The sequence below is a fragment of the Cydia fagiglandana genome, chromosome 24 (assembly GCF_963556715.1).
Source record: "Cydia fagiglandana chromosome 24, ilCydFagi1.1, whole genome shotgun sequence".
Lineage (NCBI taxonomy): Eukaryota > Metazoa > Arthropoda > Insecta > Lepidoptera > Tortricidae > Cydia > Cydia fagiglandana.
In genome coordinates this window covers 5346129-5368748 of record NC_085955.1, presented here as the reverse complement: position 1 = coordinate 5368748, position 22620 = coordinate 5346129, and the positions used below count along the sequence as shown (strand labels likewise).

Genomic DNA, 22620 nt, shown 5'->3' with positions numbered 1-22620 from the left:
TTAGATTGCCCTATTAAAAATGAAATAATAAACCAAAACGTAATAATACCGGTATTTTTTGTATGAAGAAAAACCGGTTCCGAGATTTGAGCTTAACTTGAAACTCGGGTAAATCCATCTCCATCACCTTCAGATTACGCGATTTTGGTATTAAGAATAGGTAATAATGGTAGATATTTTCTGAGGGTCGAATGGTTTTACCCGAGTCTGAAGCTAAGCGACACAATTATTCAAGTCAATCGAGTTCCTTTCCAAATCTCAGTTCAGCGATGTTATGATGCAGCGATGGGTTAAAGGGGCCCACTGATTAACAGTCCCTGGACGGTATCGGCCTGTCAGTTGTTCGGAACTGTCAAAATATTGTTCTAACTGACAGGCCGATCCGATACCGTCCGGCGGACTGTTAATCAGTGGACCCCTTAAGACTGCGTCGACCGTCCAGTGGCGCCGTTAAGGGGCTCAGTAATTAACAATCCGCCGGATTGTGTTAATAAACCAATTAATTTCTGTACAACTGCCACAAAGAGTCCCACGGAACAATGTCTAAATTCTTTACTTAATAATTAATTCATACGAAACAAGAAGGCATTTCATTCGTTTTATTCAAGCCATAAATATGTTCTGCGGCGGTAACACGGCCGCATTTTATATCTTGTCACCATGCCTGTCACGTTATAATAAGTATGTAAGTGCGAAAGTGACGGGCATAGTGACAGGCGATAAAAATGGAACCATGCTGCGCCCGCTGGAAAAATTACATAATTCATTTAATCATAGTTATAAAAAAGATTGTGTTTGTATAGCCGTTGTAAATACTTACTCAACGTCTATGAAATTATGCCGTATAAATAACACTTGCACTGCGTATGCTATCAAAATCGTTGCAGACTTTTCTTGGTCTGACTATAGAAGGCAGTGATTGATACAGTACAGTATCACAAACTTACTATAGCTGTGTTAAACACTCGCTGCACGCGAAACTATTAAAACCAAGGCACGGAAACCGGTTTATTATTCAAACCGGTTTCGTTCATTCACCCGGGAACGAAATTTCAAACCGGTTTCGTTTATTCACCCGGGAACGAAAAGGATTTCGTTTCCGTTTGCGGTTACCGGTTAAAGTACTGTTCTATTGAGTTACTGATTTATGCCAAATTCGTTCAGTTTCCGTTTTTGTGGAACGAAATTAACCGGTTAAATTGAAAATACCGAAGCAAGAAAGAAAGAGTATTACTATATCTTTCACGTATGACAACGAGTCTCCGAAAGGCAAGAGTAACCGGTACTGTATCGTGCCCTGCGAACCATAAAATTCCTTACCCTCTTCTTACCGGTTAGAAAAGAGAACGAAAATGTTTAGTTCGCGTTCCATCAATTATCCGGTTTTTAATTAACGAAATAACGGTTTTGCATCGATATTAAGAGGTATTTCGATACCGGTTAAAACTGATTAAAACAGAGACAGGACGCCACCTGGCGCAGGTAGGTGCGACAGAGAGCACACTACGTACGTATTCGAGTGCAGCGAGCGCTTGACACAACTATAAGAGGAAAGTGAACTTTCTCATCAATATACCTAAGAACTTCGAATTCCGATTGACAGTTTCCTCCTTCAATAATAAAATATATTTTTTTAGTTTCATGTTGAGTCCAAAATTAACTATCGAAATCAAAGCATTTGATTTAAAACCTTATGCCAAACGAAACAAAGTCTATTTTAGTTTATACTTGGATACCAGTAAAAAAAAAACCAAGCACTTGATTTTAAACTTTCCTTCAAATACAACAGAGTTGTAAATCCCGTGACACTTGACGTATCGATTCATCAATGTTTAATTCCATCAGTTTAATGTCCGTTACAACTAGATGGCGCTACGCGTCTACATAGCGTGTATTTTAGTTAATTCTTGGATAACAGTAAAAAAAACCCACGCACTTGATTTTCAACCTTCCTACAAATACAACAGAGTTGTAAATCCCGTGACACTTGACATATCGATTCTTCAAAGTTTAATGTCCGTTACAACTAGATGGCGCTACGCGTCTAAGCGACAATGACTTACGCTAGTTAACCTAAGGTTTATAATACATTTTACAAGTTTTCGTGTAAGAAGTGAAGCAGGGTGGCTTCGTAGTGCTTGGCGGCGTGCATCGCGCGCAGGGAGTGCCGTTCCCCTGGGTATACCTGAGAACAAATAATCAATATACAAATAATAAAATAAAAAAAACCGGGCAAGTGCGAGTCGGACTCGCGCACGAAGGGTTCCGTGCCATAATGCAAAATCCGGCAAAAAAAACGGTCACCCACCCAAGTACTGACCCCGCCCGACGTTGCTTAACTTCGGTCAAAAATCACGTTTGTTGTATGGGAGCCCCACTTAAATCTTAATTTTATTCTGTTTTTAGTATTTGTTGTTATAGCGGCAACAGAAATACATCATCTGTGAGAATGTCAACTGCCTAGCTATCACGGTTCGTGAGATACAGCCTGGTGATAGACGGACGGACGGACAGCGGAGTCTTAGTAATAGGGTCCCGTTTTACCCTTTGGGTACGGAACCCTAAAAATAAGATGGTATTATAGAGAATTTAGTATAGAGACGTAATGTCAAAGTAAATTTTGTAGTCACAGTAAATTTACTGCCATCTTTTGACACAGGATTAAAACTTTTAGAACGCCATATGAATATGACTTTTATCCTTGTTCATTCACTGATGTGTTTAAATTGTTAAATATCAAACGGTGTCGCCATCTACACAAGTATAGGCCAAAGGTATAGCGCCAACTGTTCGAGCATATTTTTTTATTGATTTTCGGAGTCATTTTTTTTCTTAGACTTTATTTATCTTAGACGGAGTTATCTTTGGTGGTATGATAGAAAGCGCTGGTGGTGTAGCGGTAAGAGCGTGCGACTTTCAATCCGGAGGTCGCGGGTTCAAACCCTGGCTTGTACCAAAGAGTTTTCCGGACTTTAGGTTGCTTAGGTACGAAATATCATTTGATATTTGCCAGTCGCTTTTCGGTGAAGCAAAACATCGTGAGGAAACCGGACTATTGCCAAGAAGGCCTAGTTTCCCCTCTGGGTTGGAAAGTCAGACGGCAGTCGCTTTCGTAAAAATTGGTGCCTACACCAATTGGTGTACTGGTGCCTTCTGAACTATTTTCCATGAAATAAAACCGGTTACTATTTTGAAAGATTCCCTATAGAAAAAAAACTGTGACATTTCTTTTACTTATGTGTAAATTTTCATCTTACCTGGACCCGGTGCGGTTTGCCGAGCCGAACCAGCTCGGACAGCAGCGCCGCCGTGTGGCAGAAATGGACGTTTTCGTCGGCCAGCCCGTGGATGATTAGTAGGCGGCCCTCCCTGTACAAATTAGTAGATTGTGAACAAAAGTATTTAGAAAGGCACCTATTTACATGACAATAGTTAGGGTCGGTTGCACCAAACTGTTCGTATCCTTAAAGAGTTCGCTAAATTTTTATGTATGGAAAGTTTCATAGTAAAGCACCGGGGTGCGCCGGCTGATGTTGATCAGTCTGTCACATGTGGTTGGTGCAACTGGCCCTTAGAGTCAGAATACTATTCTCGAGTCGTCTTTGAGTAAACAACCTGTGTAATTTATACCCTCTATAGTTCGTTTTTTTTAGCATTAGAAAGAACTCCGCAGAAGCAAGCGTGCAGTTTTTATCAGGCTCGTTAATTGTTCATAATTATTGAATTATCTAATGTAGCATGGTCAATACATATAATTTACTTCAAATTGTTACCGCTAAAAGTGCCAGATTTAGAACCACAAGCGAACTTCTGCGAAGTTCTTTCTAATGCTAAAAAAAACGGACTATAGCAGCCCAAACGTCAAAACTTGCCAAGAAAAATGCGATTTTGATTTGTTAAAACAAAGATTCAAATCTTTAAAATTAATAGAGAATAATTATCTTATATAATTTTTTTGTTGTATTAATTCACAGATTTATTATTCATTCAACATGTACTATTATTAATTCAATTAAATTAGATTCAAATTAGAATGGAACAGGAGACCTTTTTATAGGTCTCCGGGCTTGGTATTCCACCTTGCTAATTTGTTAGTCCAATGTGCATTGTGTCTCATTCTCCCACTATGCAAAACATGAGACGCAAATACTCACTGGACAAAAAAATTGGACAGGTGACAGTGGTGACACCCTTAACCATAGTGTAGGTACTTGTCAGGCGTGGCTCACTCCGCGATTTCGTCGCTTTGCAACAGCTACAGGTACATCCGTTTTACACCAATTTTGGTGGCTAGCCATAAGCGGTGCGTAGCGCTGTCACCACCTAGCGGCCATATCTGTCCTGATCGTAACAGACGCGTTTTGTTAGAGACTGAGTCTTCTGTACCTAGTACTATTATTGAAGCGAAAACTTCTTTAGCGGCGCTGTGCACTTTTTGTGATGGGAAAAAATGTTAAACTCGCGAGAGCGTAAAACGTAAGACGCTTCGTAAGACGGACACGTGACCTGATCGAAAAACTGTTACAATGTCATTGAGTTTTCACTTCTGCCGGCACTCCCGGAGTGCAACCCGTTGTTTTTTTTTATTCTGTGGTACTGTTTATAATGTTAAACAGTACTCACTGGTCGGGGAAGAAGGGCGCGTGCGCGAGCACGGAGGCGCGCGTGTAGGCGTGCGGCGCGCGCGCGGGCAGCCCCATGTAGCGCTCCGTGTAGGCCGTGTCGTACAGCCGCCAGCACGTCACAGGAGCACCCGCCACGCACACGCGGAAGATGTTCGGCCGCGTCGCCAGACCGAGCAGCGATAAATAACCACCTGAACAAAAAAACAATGAAGATGCAAAAATCAAACAGGGAACCTGTAGCACAGAATAAGTAATGGTATTATCATACAGAACGGCCACGCACCGCCCCGCCCCGACTCGCATTACCTCACCCCGCGACTGGCCGCGACATGAATCTGGCGGACTTCTGGCGTCCTCTCAGTGAAGCGACTTACCCACACATACACAATGACGTCAATGACGCGTGTACAAACGAGCCGCGCACACATATAAACGCAAATGATTTTCATATATGGCGTGTCCGCCCTGTGCCTCTTCTCTCCCCTGCCCTTATCCCACGTTATGTGGGGTCGGCACAACATGTTTTTCTCTCCCATTCTCCTCTGTCTTTCGTGTCCTCAGCACTCACTCCTTTCTTTCTCATATCCTCTTTCACACAATCCATCCATCGTTTTTTGGGTCTACCATACGCTCTCCGTCCATCAACATTCATCCCTACATTATTTTGCCTATATGGCATTCATCCCTCATTACATGCCCATACCACGATAACCTAACACTCCTCATTTTCTTAGTTACTAGAGCTACTTTCAAACTTCCTCTTATATACTCATTCTTAATCCGATCCTTTCTCGTCACTCCTCACATCCATCTCAGGATTCTCATTTCCGCTGCGTGCACTCTTCTTTCATCCGCTACTTTCGTCGCCCAGCATTCTGATCCATACATTACAACAGGTCTCACGATCGTTCTGTATATCTTCCCCTTAAGTTTAATGGGCTTTCGTGGATCGCAAGTTGTTCCAGAGACCTGTCGCCATTTCATCCATCCCGCATTTATTCCCTCCGCCCTGTGTCCCTATATCCCTATATTATAAAAACCGGGCAAGTGCGAGTCTGACTCGCGCACGAAGGGTTCCGTACCATAAAGCAAAAAAAAAAGGAAAAAATGCAAAAAGAAAACGGTCACCCATCCAAGTACCGTCCCGTCCCTTTGGGTACGGAACCCTAAAAAGGATAAAAAGTCATATTTAATTTAGCTACGATAAATCGAACCGTATAGGGTGCATCAACTATAAAGGGCAGCATAGGAGCCGTCAGATTATTAGCGCGAGGCGTAAGCGTCGTTTATGCTCCCGTTGTAACCCACAAAATGGCAGTACCTACTATGCACAAGGAAACGTACCGACGAGAACGGTAGATACTAGCACTTGCTTTGGCAATGTACATGTGCACATATGTTTCCGATTCAGGCCACAAGATGGCAGACCCTCCAACGCGCACGGTCCCTTACGAAATGTCTTGTCAATTTGAATATAATTGCAAAAAAACAGCTTGTATTTTTTTTAACGCTGCTGCAAGTCTGTAATAATATTGCAAATTTTACTAATGATAATTTTAACCCCCTACTGAAGGTAAATAAATTGTTTAAATTTGAACTTTAATACCTGTCAATAGAGTTGAATATTATAGCATTTATGACTGAAATATACGGTAGCGTATGCGGTAAAGAGTTAACTTAAAATATAGGTTAAAAGTAGCAAAAAGATTAACCATAGACTACAAACGAAAACTAGTTGATAACGTTGAAAAAACGACCATCGTGCTCAACACGAAGCACAGGAAATGGGTAGTTAATGTTTTGACCGCCACAATTATTTTATATTACACGCTAGTAAACTTTATTACAATGTGTTAAGGTTCATTTTATACCATAACCTTAGTCAGCCATGGCCGACTGTGGCGCTTATCTCCTTAATCAAACGATTTTTTTTTGTGAAGTGAAGATAATCACAACACAATCACAAGCAGGCACAATCGGTTGCGTCGTTCAAGGAGAGGTTAAAAAAGCTATGGTTATCTGATCTGACTGATTAATTTGTCTATATTTCTATTGTATAGTTGCTTTATATCGTTCTAATTCATTGCAATTTTTAGTGTATTTTCCCTATTCCTTTTTGTGTACTATATGTATGTTTATACTATAAATTTTGTATGTATTTATATCCTTTATCTTTCTAGTACCTTGTTGTACATTTTGCTGCATTTGTCACCCTCTTTTCACTCTCTCCTCTCATCTACTCAAAGGTTAACTGGAAGAGATCCCTCAAAGGGATAAGTTCGCCTTTGTACTTCTTACTAATTGTATGTTATTTTTAATATGTCTTTTTGTACAATAAAGAGTTTACTACTACTACTATACTGCAAAACGTAATTCAAGACCAAAAAAAAAAGTAAGAAATGTTGCCACTTTTTTACTAGCGCGTCTTGTATTTATGTACAAATAAATAAATAAAAGTACTTTTTTAAATAGTAGGAGTAAAATTACTAATGAATAAATTATCTTAGCTTGATTATTTATCAAAAGGAATTTACAATTTTAGAAACAAATTATTGCAATGGCAACATTGTCTCACTTTTTTTGGTCTTGAATTACGTTTTGCAGTTTAAAATCACTTACCGTAACTCCAGCCATGTATAGCCACCCGCTCCATGTCTATGCAGTCTGTCTCTTTCGCCAGCCACTGTAATACCTCCACCTGAACAGAAATTATATTTTATTAAATAATAAAAATAATAAAATGCTAACTCGTGACAGCACTGATCAGATCACTGATCGTGCGCAGCGTAGGACGTCCACCCACAAGATGGACGGACGACCTTGTTAAGGCCGCCGGAAGACGCTGGATGCGGGTCGCTTCCAACCGGTACGAATGGAGGTCCAAGGGGGAGGCCTATGCAGCAGTGGACGTCTTATGGCCGAGATGATGAACTCGTGGCGAATAGCCTTCTACATAGATAATTGGAGCATTTTTTAAATCATGCCTACTCACTCCTCGCTTCACTCGTCGTCGCACGTTGGTTTTTATCTATGAGTATTTTCATGTGGTAGTCGCTTTTCGCAAAAGAAACCGAACTAATCCCGATAAGGCCTAATTTATCCTCAGGGTTGGAAGGGCAGATGGCAGTGGCTTTCGTAAAAACTAGTGCCTATGCTAATTCTTGGGATTAGTCAAGCGGAACCCAGGCTCCCATGAGCTGTGGCAAAATGTCGGGATAACGCGAGAAAGAAGTAGAGAAGAATGATTCTGTAGAATTTATTCTTTTCGAGGAACGAATCGGCAGGCAGGCGTAGGTTTAAGAGTACCATGCCTTACACCAGCGGTCGGCAACCTTTTAGCAGCCAAGGGCCACATAAAAGTTAACGAAGCTGACGCGGGCCGCACTTTGGTAATATTTATGACTTTAGCAAACATTGTCGTTCTTCGGTATTACATACAAAATAGCCAGGGAGGTTCGCGGGCCGCAAGCGAGAGGTTGACGGGCCGCATGTGGCCCGCGGGCCGCTGGTTGCCGACCGCTGCCTTACACCGTTGAAATACGATTAGAATTCACCAATTAGGCATGAGGAGACGGGCACTAAAGACAGTTACCTGATCGTCTAACTCCACCTGCCCCATCTTGCCCCGGATCGCCCCTTCCCATGCGCGGCCGCGGTGCTTGGAGCCCCGCGAGTCTATCGCGACCACGTTGAACCCGCGCGCCGCTAGCATATGCATGCGGAGTTGTCTGATGCCCTGCAATACACAATTTCAATTTGAACAAATATTTAGAATGAATAAGGACCTACTTAAGGGTGGTATGTACACGTGCAGCACGGTGGGCCCGCGGCCTGCGCGCGCGCCGCGCCACAGCGTGCAGTAGGCGGGCAGGCCACACGCGTGCCGCGTCGTCAAGTGTGGACGATCCCTCACGGGTGAGTGACGTGGCTCACCTTGTAGCTGTTGGTGACGGTCTGCACCTCGGGCCCGCCGTACACGTGCAGCACGGTGGGCCCGCGGCCTGCGCGCGCGCCGCGCCACAGCGTGCAGTAGGCGAGCAGGCCGCACGCGTGCCGCGTCGTCAAGTGTGGACGATCCCTCACCGGTGAGTGACGTGGCTCACCTTGTAGCTGTTGGTGACGGTCTGCACCTCGGGCCCGCCGTACACGTGCAGCACGGTGGGCCCGCGGCCTGCGCGCGCGCCGCGCCACAGCGTGCAGTAGGCGGGCAGGCCACACGCGTGCCGCGTCGTCAAGTGTGGACGATCCCTCACGGGTGAGTGACGTGGCTCACCTTGTAGCTGTTGGTGACGGTCTGCACCTCGGGCCCGCCGTACACGTGCAGCACGGTGGGCCCGCGGCCTGCGCGCGCGCCGCGCCACAGCGTGCAGTAGGCGAGCAGGCCGCACGCGTGCCGCGTCGTCAAGTGTGGACGATCCCTCACCGGTGAGTGACGTGGCTCACCTTGTAGCTGTTGGTGACGGTCTGCACCTCGGGCCCGCCGTACACGTGCAGCACGGTGGGCCCGCGGCCTGCGCGCGCGCCGCGCCACAGCGTGCAGTAGGCGGGCAGGCCGCACGAGAGCCGCGTCGTCAAGTGTGGACGATCCCTCACCGGTGAGTGACGTGGCTCACCTTGTAGCTGTTGGTGACGGTCTGCACCTCGGGCCCGCCGTACACGTGCAGCACGGTGGGCCCGCGGCCTGCGCGCGCGCCGCGCCACAGCGTGCAGTAGGCGGGCAGGCCGCACGAAAGCCGCGTCGTCAAGTGTGGACGATCCCTCACCGGTGAGTGACGTGGCTCACCTTGTAGCTGTTGGTGACGGTCTGCACCTCGGGCCCGCCGTACACGTGCAGCACGGTGGGCCCGCGGCCTGCGCGCGCGCCGCGCCACAGCGTGCAGTAGGCGGGCAGGCCGCACGAGAGCCGCGTCGTCAAGTGTGGACGATCCCTCACCGGTGAGTGACGTGGCTCACCTTGTAGCTGTTGGTGACGGTCTGCACCTCGGGCCCGCCGTACACGTGCAGCACGGTGGGCCCGCGGCCTGCGCGCGCGCCGCGCCACAGCGTGCAGTAGGCGGGCAGGCCGCACGAAAGCCGCGTCGTCAAGTGTGGACGATCCCTCACCGGTGAGTGACGTGGCTCACCTTGTAGCTGTTGGTGACGGTCTGCACCTCGGGCCCGCCGTACACGTGCAGCACGGTGGGCCCGCGGCCTGCGCGCGCGCCGCGCCACAGCGTGCAGTAGGCGAGCAGGCCGCACGCGTGCCGCGTCGTCAAGTGTGGACGATCCCTCACCGGTGAGTGACGTGGCTCACCTTGTAGCTGTTGGTGACGGTCTGCACCTCGGGCCCGCCGTACACGTGCAGCACGGTGGGCCCGCGGCCTGCGCGCGCGCCGCGCCACAGCGTGCAGTAGGCGGGCAGGCCGCACGAGAGCCGCGTCGTGAAGATTTGCGGTGGAGGCACGCATACACTTGTGCTTAGGGCGTGCTCTGAAAAAAAAGCTTTGTTTAGTAAGTAATAGGATGGTAAAATTTATGTTTAAACGGCTTGTTACCATTTACTTATGACGGCGTTTTTAGCAGTAGCCGAAGTACTCACTGCACAAAGGAAACAATACCTTTTGTTTAACAGTTTAGGGTCCGAGACCGAAAAAGTCATTTCATAAAATTCATACTATACACATAAACCTTCCTCAAGAACCACACTATTGATAGGTGAAAACTGCATGAGAATCCGTTGAGTGGTTTTTGAGTTTATCGCGAACATACAGACAGACAGACGCGGCGGGAGATTATGTTTTTACCTTATAAAACAAAGTCCCCCGCCGCGTCTGTCTGTTTGTGTGTATGTATGTTCGCTATAAACTCAAAAACGACTGAACGGATTTTCATGCGGTTTTCACCTATCAATAGTGTGGTTCTTGAGAAAGGTTTATGTGTATAGTTTGTTAAGGTTTTTTTTTTTATTTTATTTAGAAACAAACAGTCTCGTATTGCTACATTGGATACAATTGCATTTAGTAATATTGTAGACTTACAGTTTCCTTAATTAAATTATGTAAACCTAAACATTAACCTATGAAAGTACATAAGAATGTCGCTAGTGTTTTATAAGGTGTAAGATGTACCTTTGACGAGTATAGAGGCTTCGCTGGAGTCATTGTCGTCGTTGTCGCCGTCTCCGGAGCGACTGTCCCACGACCCGTTGTAACTCCGGCTATCGGACGACGTTTCTGCAAATATTTTCTTTGTCTAAGCTTTTACTTCTTCTGGTATTTTGGTTTGTTCTTTATATACATTTGTAATTCAAAATATACTTATTTCAAGAAATACATAAATTTCAATAAAAGCAGTACAGTGATCCCCACACTAGGCTCAGCCTGTATCGTGGGAATCTTAGAGAAATACCGAATACTGACGTTGCGCCTATTATTTTAACAGAATATAATTAAAGCTACTACATCATAAATAAGAATTTAGTTCCACTTTGACATAAAAGTTTTTATTTATTTATTTATTTATGTTATGGAGATCCAACAGCTATCTATACAGAGTATGCCACATTAATAAGAGATGGAAAGCCAATTACAGGATCACACATGTAGCTACAGATTGTACATTCAAATTTACTTGAATGAAAAGTGTCGACGCTCGGACACAGCAACACACAACATAAGAGAGAACAACTTATCAATTTTTTCTGTGTAATGATACTATAGTTTAATGTGAACCGCTTCAAAAAAAATCGCCGAATGTCGCGCTATACCGTACGCGCGTGTGTAGACGTTCGATTTGTAGCTGGCCCCGACGGGTAATCCTTTGTTTATTGTTAAGTTAAACCGCACTAGCTGCATTGTTAAGTAAAACCACACGTGCTACTACCGGCAAAACAGGGTCGTATGAATTATATTTGGCACCTGAGCGCTGGCTAGTCCGACGCAAAAAAAACCAGTGTAGGTGCGCTCTCCGATAACACGCCTTTGTTACGCATCTCGATGACACATCTTTAGACTGGTTCTGTAGCGTTCGACTCGCCGGCACTCTGTAATCGTAGAGGTATCACACACAGCCACGCAAAATATTATTCCATTAGTTCATTTTGAATCTTATTGCAATTTCCATGGTAGTTTTAATTCAATAACCGGTTAAAGTGACCGAACATTTTATGCAGGTGGTAGCACGCGCGGTTTTACTTAACAATAGACAAAGGATTAGCTGTTCGGGGCCTGATACAAATTGAACGACTACAAACGGTGCTGTAATGATGTTATCACTGCTAGGCTGCATTCCTTTGTACAAATGTCTGTAGTCTGCTATAATCGATGAATAAACCATCGGTTTATCTACTCACCGCTCGGCGCTCGGTCCATGAGGAGGCCTTGCGCGACCAAGGCGGGCGTCGGTGTGTGCGCTATGCGGTACGCGCGTGTAGAGGGCGCTGTACTGATGTTACTTGACGTTATCACTGCTAGGGTGCATTCCTGTACAAATATCTGTAATCTGCTATAATCGATGGATAAACCATCGGTTTATCTACTTACCGCTCGGCGCTCGGTCCATGAGGAGGCCTTGCGCGACCAAGGCGGGCGTCGGTGTGTGCGCTATGCGGTACGCGCGTGTAGAGGGCGCTGTACTGATGTTACTTGACGTTATCACCGCTAGGGTGCATTCCTTTGTACAAATATCTATAGTCTGCTATAATCGATGAATAAACCATCGGTTTATCTACTCACCGCTCGGCGCTCGGTCCATGAGGAGGCCTTGCGCGACCAAGGCGGGCGTCGGTGTGTGCGCTATGCGGTACGCGCGTGTAGAGGGCGCTGTACTGATGTTACTTGACGTTATCACTGCTAGGGTGCATTCCTGTACAAATATCTGTAATCTGCTATAATCGATGGATAAACCATCGGTTTATCTACTTACCGCTCGGCGCTCGGTCCATGAGGAGGCCTTGCGCGACCAAGGCGGGCGTCGGTGTGTGCGCTATGCGGTACGCGCGTGTAGAGGGCGCTGTACTGATGTTACTTGACGTTATCACCGCTAGGGTGCATTCCTGTACAAATATCTGTAATCTGCTATAATCGATGGATAAACCATCGGTTTATCTACTTACCGCTCGGCGCTCGGTCCATGAGGAGGCCTTGCGCGACCAAGGCGGGCGTCGGTGTGTGCGCTATGCGGTACGCGCGTGTAGAGGGCGCTGTACTGATGTTACTTGACGTTATCACTGCTAGGGTGCATTCCTGTACAAATGTCTGTAATCTGCTATAATCGATGGATAAACCATCGGTTTATCTACTTACCGCTCAGCGCTCGGTCCATGAGGAGGCCTTGCGCGACCAAGGCGGGCGTCGGTGTGTGCGCTATGCGGTACGCGCGTGTAGAGGGCGCTGTACTGATGTTACTTGACGTTATCACTGCTAGGGTGCATTCCTGTACAAATGTCTGTAGTCTGCTATAATCGATGAATAAACCATCGGTTTATCTACTCACCGCTCGGCGCTCGGTCCATGAGGAGGCCTTGCGCGACCAAGGCGGGCGTCGATGAGTGCGCTATGCTGTACGCGCGTGTAGAGGGCGCTGTACTGATGTTACTTGACGTTATCACCGCTAGGGAGCATTCCTGTACAAATGTCTGTAGTCTGCTATAATCGATGAATAAACCATCGGTTTATCTACTCACCGCTCGGCGCTCGGTCCATGAGAAGGTCTTGCGCGATCAAGGCGGGCGTCGGAGTGTGCGCTATGCTGTACGCGCGTGTAGAGGGCGCTGTACTGATGTTACTTGACGTTATCACCGCTAGGGAGCATTCCTGTACAAATGTCTGTAGTCTGCTATAATCGATGAATAAACCATCGGTTTATCTACTCACCGCTCGGCGCTCGGTCCATGAGGAGGCCTTGCGCGACCAAGGCGGGCGTCGATGAGTGCGCTATGCGGTACGCGCGTGTAGAGGCCGCTGTACTGATGTTACTTGACGTTATCACCGCTAGGGTGCATCCCTGTACAAATGTCTGTAGTCTGCTATAATCGATGAATAAACCATCGGTTTATCTACTTACCGCTCGGCGCTCGGTCCATGAGGAGGCCTTGCGCGACCAAGGCGGGCGTCGGTGTGTGCGCTATGCTGTACGCGCGTGTAGAGGGCGCTGTACTGATGTTACTTGACGTTATCACCGCTAGGGAGCATTCCTGTACAAATGTCTGTAGTCTGCTATAATCGATGAATAAACCATCGGTTTATCTACTCACCGCTCGGCGCTCGGTCCATGAGGAGGCCTTGCGCGACCAAGGCGGGCGTCGATGAGTGCGCTATGCTGTACGCGCGTGTAGAGGGCGCTGTACTGATGTTACTTGATGTTATCACCGCTAGGGAGCATTCCTGTACAAATGTCTGTAGTCTGCTATAATCGATGAATAAACCATCGGTTTATCTACTCACCGCTCGGCGCTCGGTCCATGAGGAGGCCTTGCGCGACCAAGGCGGGCGTCGATGAGTGCGCTATGCGGTACGCGCGTGTAGAGGCCGCTGTACTGATGTTACTTGACGTTATCACCGCTAGGGTGCATCCCTGTACAAATGTCTGTAGTCTGCTATAATCGATGAATAAACCATCGGTTTATCTACTTACCGCTCGGCGCTCGGTCCATGAGGAGGCCTTGCGCGACCAAGGCGGGCGTCGGTGTGTGCGCTATGCTGTACGCGCGTGTAGAGGGCGCTGTACTGATGTTACTTGACGTTATCACCGCTAGGGAGCATTCCTGTACAAATGTCTGTAGTCTGCTATAATCGATGAATAAACCATCGGTTTATCTACTCACCGCTCGGCGCTCGGTCCATGAGGAGGCCTTGCGCGACCAAGGCGGGCGTCGATGAGTGCGCTATGCTGTACGCGCGTGTAGAGGGCGCTGTACTGATGTTACTTGATGTTATCACCGCTAGGGAGCATTCCTGTACAAATGTCTGTAGTCTGCTATAATCGATGAATAAACCATCGGTTTATCTACTCACCGCTCGGCGCTCGGTCCATGAGAAGGTCTTGCGCGATCAAGGCGGGCGTCGGAGTGTGCGCTATGCTGTACGCGCGTGTAGAGGGCGCTGTACTGATGTTACTTGACGTTATCACCGCTAGGGAGCATTCCTGTACAAATGTCTGTAGTCTGCTATAATCGATGAATAAACCATCGGTTTATCTACTCACCGCTCGGCGCTCGGTCCATGAGGAGGCCTTGCGCGACCAAGGCGGGCGTCGATGAGTGCGCTATGCTGTACGCGCGTGTAGAGGGCGCTGTACTGATGTTACTTGACGTTATCACCGCTAGGGAGCATTCCTGTACAAATGTCTGTAGTCTGCTATAATCGATGAATAAACCATCGGTTTATCTACTCACCGCTCGGCGCTCGGTCCATGAGGAGGCCTTGCGCGACCAAGGCGGGCGTCGATGAGTGCGCTATGCGGTACGCGCGTGTAGAGGCCGCTGTACTGATGTTACTTGACGTTATCACCGCTAGGGTGCATCCCTGTACAAATGTCTGTAGTCTGCTATAATCGATGAATAAACCATCGGTTTATCTACTTACCGCTCGGCGCTCGGTCCATGAGGAGGCCTTGCGAGACCAAGGCGGGCGTCGGTGTGTGCGCTATGCGGTACGCGCGTGTAGAGGGCGCTGTACTGATGTTACTTGACGTTATCACTGCTAGGGTGCATTCCTGTACAAATATCTGTAATCTGCTATAATCGATGGATAAACCATCGGTCTATCTACTTACCGCTTGGCGCTCGGTCCATGAGGAGGCCTTGCGCGACCAAGGCGGGCGTCGGTGTGTGCGCTATGCGGTACGCGCGTGTAGAGGGCGCTGTACTGATGTTACTTGATGTTATCACCGCTAGGGTGCATTCATGTACAAATGTCTGTAGTCTGCTATAATCGATGAATAAACCATCGGTTTATCTGCTTACCGCTCGGCGCTCGGTCCATGAGAAGGCCTTGCGCGACCAAGGCGGGCGTCGGTGTGTGCGCTATGCGGTACGCGCGTGTGGCGGGCGCTGTACTGATGTTACTTGACGTTATCACTGCTAGGGAGCATTCCTGTACAAATATCTGTAATCTGCTATAATCGATGAATAAACCATCGGTTTATCTACTTACCGCTCGGCGCTCGGTCCATGAGGAGGCCTTGCGCGACCAAGGCGGGCGTCGGAGTGTGCGCTATGCGGTACGCGCGTGTAGAGGGCGCTGTACTGAAGTTACTTGACGTTATCACTGCTAGGGAGCATTCCTGTACAAATATCTGTAATCTGCTACAATCGATGAATAAACCATCGGTTTATCTACTTACCGCTCGGCGCTCGGTCCATGAGGAGGCCTTGCGCGACCAAGGCGGGCGTCGGAGTGTGCGCTATGCGGTACGCGCGTGTAGAGGGCGCTGTACTGATGTTACTTGATGTTATCACTGCTAGGGTGCATTCCTGTACAAAATAAACAAGCAAATTTGAACAATAACACAAGATTTTGCGTTAGCTTACAGATAACCCAACAACAGTTATCAATTATTCATCTTATAGAAAAACAACCGATCAACTTTGAACCGCCTAAAATAAAATTTGCAAATGTTTTGGCACATGCAAAAGCTTTTGTTTAGCATATTAGGGTGTGAGGCGTAAAAATCATTTGAGAAGATTGATAATATACCAGCAGGTACTATCATTTACGTTATATTAAATATACAGGTTTCTCTATATTCGAATGCCATAATCGCCACGCTTGGCAGGCGGGTTGGCGATCGCAGTCGAGTACACCGAATTTGAGAGACGCTGCTGCCCGTCCACCGGTGGTCTTGGACGTAGTTTAAGGACATACCCGGGTCGCACATGTAACAATTATGAATCTAATACGATTACTGATTTTTAAAAAGCGTTTTTCAATTAAAATACATGTCAAGATCGCTTACCTTCTTTGTGCTTCTTTCTAATGCTAAAAAAAACGAACTATAGAGGCAACTCTCGAAGTACTAGGCTGTGTGGCACTTACATCGTCCATGTCTACAGCACAAGAGTGTCCAACTGTGGTGAGCAGAGTGACTTGGTGTGGCCGGGGGGGCGCTAGTGGCGCGGCGTACAGGTGTCTCTCTAGAGGCGTCTCTCGAAGTATACTAGGCTGTGTGGCACTTACATCGTCCATATCTACAGCACAAGAGTGTCCCACTGTGGTGAGCAGAGTGACTTGGTGTGGCCGGGGGGGCGCTAGTGGCGCGGCGTACAGGTGTCTCTCTAGAGGCGTCTCTCGAAGTATACTAGGCTGTGTGACACTTACATCGTCCATGTCTACAGCACAAGAGTGTCCAACTGTGGTGAGCAGTGACTTGGTGTGTCCGGGCGCTAGTGGCGCGGCGTACAGGTGTCTCTCTAGAAGCGTCTCTCGAAGTATACTAGGCTGTGTGGCACTTACATCGTCCATATCCACAGCACAAGAGTGTCCCACTGTGGTGAGCAGAGTGACTTGGTGTGGCCGAGGGGGCGCTAGTGGCGCGGCGTACAGGTGTCTCTCTAGAGGCGTCTCTCGAAGTATACTAGGCTGTGTGGCACTTACATCGTCCATATCCACAGCACAAGAGTGTCCAACTGTGGTGAGCAGAGTGACTTGGTGTGGCCGCGGGGGCGCTAGTGGTGCGGCGTACAGGTGTCTCTCTAGAGGCGTCGCTCGAAGTATACTAGGCTGTGTGGCACTTACTCGTCCATGTCTACAGCACAAGAGTGTCCAACTGTGGTGAGCAGAGTGACTTGGTGTGGCCGGGGGGGGGGGCTAGTGGCGCGGCGTACAGGTGTCTCTCTAGAGGCGTCTCTCAAAGTATACTAGGCTGTGTGGCACTTACATCGTCCATGTCTACAGCACAAGAGTGTCCAACTGTGGTGAGCAGAGTGACTTGGTGTGGCCGGGGGGGCGCTAGTGGCGCAGCGTACAGGTGCCTTTCTAAAGGCGTCTCGCGAAGACCGACAAAATATACCAAGTTGCGGGTTTCGTCTACCTGTGAAAACGATTACATATATAGTCTGTATTTTTAGGTATTTGAATAAAAGTAAACAAACAATTTGTAAATTTTCGGGTAGTTATAACATTTATTGGTTAACCGACCAATTACAAAACCGCCTGGATCAGTCACTGAACGACCAGACTTTAACCTATACTATTCGATCATGTAATGTTTTCATCTACCCTCAACTGGCTTAAGAAGTCATTTGAGGGTAGATTTTGTTTACTTTTATTTAAATACCTAAAGATACAGAGTATAGACATCGACCGGTATACACGGTGTAACATGAGGAAACCGAATAATTTTAACAGCGTATTCCTGATCATATTTAGAGACAAAAATGTACTGTAAACTTTTTTGAAATTCGCCTAGTTTCAGAGTTAATACCAATTTAAAAAAAATCTAGTTTTTATTCTTACATAATGCAAAATGCCTTTTTGATGGCGATGTTGCTACTATGGGATGTAGTCTAAATATCCTTATTGATAGATGTCAAAAAGTGATAAGTAACACTTTGTAAAAGTAAAAAAAAAAAAGTAAAAATCCATTTTAAGTGACATGTTTACCAATAACATTTACTTTATATGTACTAAATACATTTAAAAAAAAATTTTTTTTGGCGAAATTGGTCTAAACTCATATTACATTTTTTCCTTCTTTTGACCTCAGAAATGCGTGGTTAAAATCTTTCGCATTCCTCGTGAACACCATGTATGTGATACATTTAATATTCAATACATAGACAAGAGTAATTAAATAAATCAAATATCATTTATTATCAGGTAACTAAGGCAGTCGCTTTTCGGTGAAGGAAAACATCGTGAGGAAACCGGACTAATCCCAATAAGGCCTAGTTTACCCTCTGGGTTGGAAGGTCAGATGGCAGTCGCTTTCGTAAAACTGGTGCCTACGTCAAATCATGGGATTAGTTGTCAAGCGGACCCCAGGCTCCCATGAGCCGTGGTAGAATGCCGGCATAACGCGAGGAAGAAGAAGATCAGGTAACTAAGGCCCACCATCAGCATCAGCATCTACTTCATTCCTCAGTAATTCTAGATTGACATTTCGATCATATCGATCCAAATTATAAGTGTTTAAACAGCTAGGGAGTTATAGCTTTACTTTCAGAATCCATAACTCCCTCGGGAGCAATATAGGCCTTTGTCCTTCAGTACACCTGCATGAAATAAGGTCTTTTTCGAGCAAGTGTGATGAAATAATTATTTACGATTAGACTTGTGTGCGGAAAAGAGAAAATTCGAAACGAGTGGCGATAAAGTTGCGAATTACTTATTCGCACGTGTATCGTAAAACGTTTTACAGTACATATGGCCCTTTAAACTTTTGACATCGCACGAAAAGTGCTATTTCTCGCACGAGTGCGGAAAAATAGGACCATATGTACTGTAATAATTATTTATTTTAAGCTAGGAACATTAGGAACCTCGCAGCAAGTACTCACCCATATTTTTCTCCCTAGGACTTCCCACTCGCCAGCGGTGATGGGTTCCTTACTAACAATATTCGGTCCGATCGCTAGGTTCTCCTCCTCCGTTATCATCTCCATCACGCCTGGAAAGATGAAATCGTTTCGGTGTTGGTCCCATAGCAGTGTTGGCCAAACGTTAATTGCAATTGACCATTAACCAGTACGCAGTGGTGGCCGAGTGGATATGACGTCTGACTTTCAATCCGGAGGTCGCGGGTTCAAATCCTGGCTCGTACCAAGAGTTTTTCGGAACTTATGTACGAAATATTATTTGATATTTACCACTAGCTTTTCGGTGAAGGAAAACATCGTGAGGAAACCTGCAGACATCTGCGAAGAAATTCAAAGGTGTATGTGAAGTCCCCAATCCGCATTGGGCTTGCGTGGGGACTGTAGCCCTAGCCCTCTCGCGCATGAGAGGAGGCCTGTGCTCAGGAGTGGGACGTATATAGGCTGAAATGATGATGATGATGATTAACCAGTACAAATTGAACCGTAATCGGTAACGGACGGTTACAGTTGACGGTTCAATTTGTACTGGTTAATGGTCAAGAATATTCAATTGCATTAACATTTCGGCCAACACAGTAATAGTTGCTAAGTATAATCCCAAAACCTCCCTGCCAACAGGAATACAGTTGTTTTTTAGCACAGACATCCTCCAGACTGAGCATAGAAACGCTACCCCCTCTGCCACAAATATACGGTAGTTTTACTCCATTTTCGAGTCAAAGTGTCTTTGTGTGACGCCCGTGTCTTTGAACGGACCAATCACGGCACGGGACTCGCTCACCTCGTCCCCCCCACCCCCGCATTTTTGGCAGCATCCGTTTCATGAAATAATTGCTCTAAACTCCGTCTAGAGGATTCCTAGTGTATGTTTTTTAGCCACCGTGTATACTTTATAACGTGGTAATAAATATTTTTTATACTTATACTTACTTCTCATTCTCTCCGGCGGTCCTCTCGCTATCCTACACGTGATGAGGTAAAGGTGCAAGTGCCCGGTCTGCTCGGAGCCCCATATAAACCGGATGGTGCCCGGTTCTAACGACGGTAGGAAGTGTGGTATATCCATACGTCACTGTTACTGCTAGATGACTGACAGGGACAGAGGACTTACTTCTCATTCTCTCCGGCGGTCCTCTCGCTATCCTACACGTGATGAGGTAAAGGTGCAAGTGCCCGGTCTGCTCGGAGCCCCATATAAACCGGATGGTGCCCGGTTCTAACGACGGTAGGAAGTGTGGTATATCCATACGTCACTGTTACTGCTAGATGACTGACAGGGACAGAGGACTTACTTCTCATTCTCTCCGGCGGTCCTCTCGCTATCCTACACGTGATGAGGTAAAGGTGCAAGTGCCCGGTCTGCTCGGAGCCCCATATAAACCGGATGGTGCCCGGTTCTAACGACGGTAGGAAGTGTGGTATATCCATACGTCACTGTTACTGCTAGATGACTGACAGGGACAGAGGACTTACTTCTCATTCTCTCCGGCGGTCCTCTCGCTATCCTACACGTGATGAGGTAAAGGTGCAAGTGCCCGGTCTGCTCGGAGCCCCATATAAACCGGATGGTGCCCGGTTCTAACGACGGTAGGAAGTGTGGTATATCCATACGTCACTGTTACTGCTAGATGACTGACAGGGACAGAGGACTTACTTCTCATTCTCTCCGGCGGTCCTCTCGCTATCCTACACGTGATGAGGTAAAGGTGCAAGTGCCCGGTCTGCTCGGAGCCCCATATAAACCGGATGGTGCCCGGTTCTAACGACGGTAGGAAGTGTGGTATATCCATACGTCACTGTTACTGCTAGATGACTGACAGGGACAGAGGACTTACTTCTCATTCTCTCCGGCGGTCCTCTCGCTATCCTACACGTGATGAGGTAAAGGTGCAAGTGCCCGGTCTGCTCAGAGCCCCATATGAACCGGATGGTGCCCGGTTCTAACGAGGGTAGGAAGTGTAGTATATCCATACGTCACTGTTACTGCTAGATGACTGACAGGGACAGAGGACTTACTTCTCATTCTCTCCGGCGGTCCTCTCGCTATCCTACACGTGATGAGGTAAAGGTGCAAGTGCCCGGTCTGCTCAGAGCCCCATATGAACCGGATGGTGCCCGGTTCTAACGAGGGTAGGAAGTGTAGTATATCCATAAGTCACTGTTACTGCTAGATGACTGACAGGGACAGAGGACTTACTTCTCATTCTCTCCGGCGGTCCTCTCGCTATCCTACACGTGATGAGGTAAAGGTGCAAGTGCCCGGTCTGCTCAGAGCCCCATATGAACCGGATGGAGCCGGGTTCTAACGAGGGTAGGAAGTGTGGTATATCCATACGTCACTGTTACTGCTAGATGACTGACAGGGACAGAGGACTTACTTCTCATTCTCTCCGGCGGTCCTCTCGCTATCCTACACGTGATGAGGTAAAGGTGCAAGTGCCCGGTCTGCTCGGAGCCCCATATAAACCGGATGGTGCCCGGTTCTAACGACGGTAGGAAGTGTAGTATATACATATGTTATTGTTACTGCTAGATGAGTGACAGGGACAGAGGACTTCTCATTCTCTCCGGCGGTCCTCTCGCTATCCTACACGTGATGAGGAAAAGGTGCAAGTGCCCGGTCTGCTCGGAGCCCCATATGAACCGGATGGTGCCCGGTTCTAACGACGGTAGGAAGTGTAGTATATCCATATGTCATTGTTACTGCTAGATGAGTGACAGGGACAGAGGACTTCTCATTCTCTCCGGCGGTCCTCTCGCTATCCTACATGTGATGAGGTAAAGGTGCAAGTGCCCGGTCTGCTCAGAGCCCCATATGAACCGGATGGTGCCGGTTCTAACGAGGGTAGGAAGTGTGGAATATCCATACGTCACTGTGACTGCTAGATGACTGACAGGGACAGAGGACTTACTTCTCATTCTCTCCGGCGGTCCTCTCGCTATCCTACACGTGATGAGGTAAAGGTGCAAGTGCCCGGTCTGCTCGGAGCCCCATATGAACCGGATGGTGCCCGGTTCTAACGACGGTAGGAAGTGTGGTATATCCATACGTCACTGTTACTGCTAGATGACTGACAGGGACAGAGGACTTACTTCTCATTCTCTCCGGCGGTCCTCTCGCTATCCTACACGTGATGAGGTAAAGGTGCAAGTGCCCGGTCTGCTCGGAGCCCCATATAAACCGGATGGTGCCCGGTTCTAACGACGGTAGGAAGTGTGGTATATCCATACGTCACTGTTACTGCTAGATGACTGACAGGGACAGAGGACTTACTTCTCATTCTCTCCGGCGGTCCTCTCGCTATCCTACACGTGATGAGGTAAAGGTGCAAGTGCCCGGTCTGCTCGGAGCCCCATATGAACCGGATGGTGCCCGGTTCTAACGAGGGTAGGAAGTGTAGTATATCGTGAACGTTTATCCACACGTCCGGCGCTGTCTCTTGGACTAGGATTTGTATTGGCTGTAACAAATAAGGTTAT

General features: G+C 47.2%; 1 protein-coding gene across 1 annotated transcript in view; it reads right to left on the bottom strand.

Moving 5' to 3' along the window:
- Positions 1-1396: 1396 nt before the first annotated feature.
- LOC134676201 (dipeptidyl peptidase 9) overlaps positions 1397-22620 on the bottom strand; it is a 37420-nt gene continuing 16196 nt past the window's right edge. The window contains exons 9-19 of the mRNA XM_063534530.1: positions 22415-22601; positions 19102-19211; positions 17481-17633; positions 15948-16077; positions 10733-10837; positions 9919-10094; positions 8218-8361; positions 7245-7323; positions 4624-4816; positions 3258-3369; positions 1397-2185 (exon numbers count right to left, since the gene is read on the bottom strand). Of these exons, the coding sequence (XP_063390600.1) occupies positions 2093-2185; positions 3258-3369; positions 4624-4816; positions 7245-7323; positions 8218-8361; positions 9919-10094; positions 10733-10837; positions 15948-16077; positions 17481-17633; positions 19102-19211; positions 22415-22601 (1482 nt within the window). The 3' untranslated portion in view covers positions 1397-2092. The remainder of the gene's footprint in view (positions 2186-3257; positions 3370-4623; positions 4817-7244; positions 7324-8217; positions 8362-9918; positions 10095-10732; positions 10838-15947; positions 16078-17480; positions 17634-19101; positions 19212-22414; positions 22602-22620) is intronic.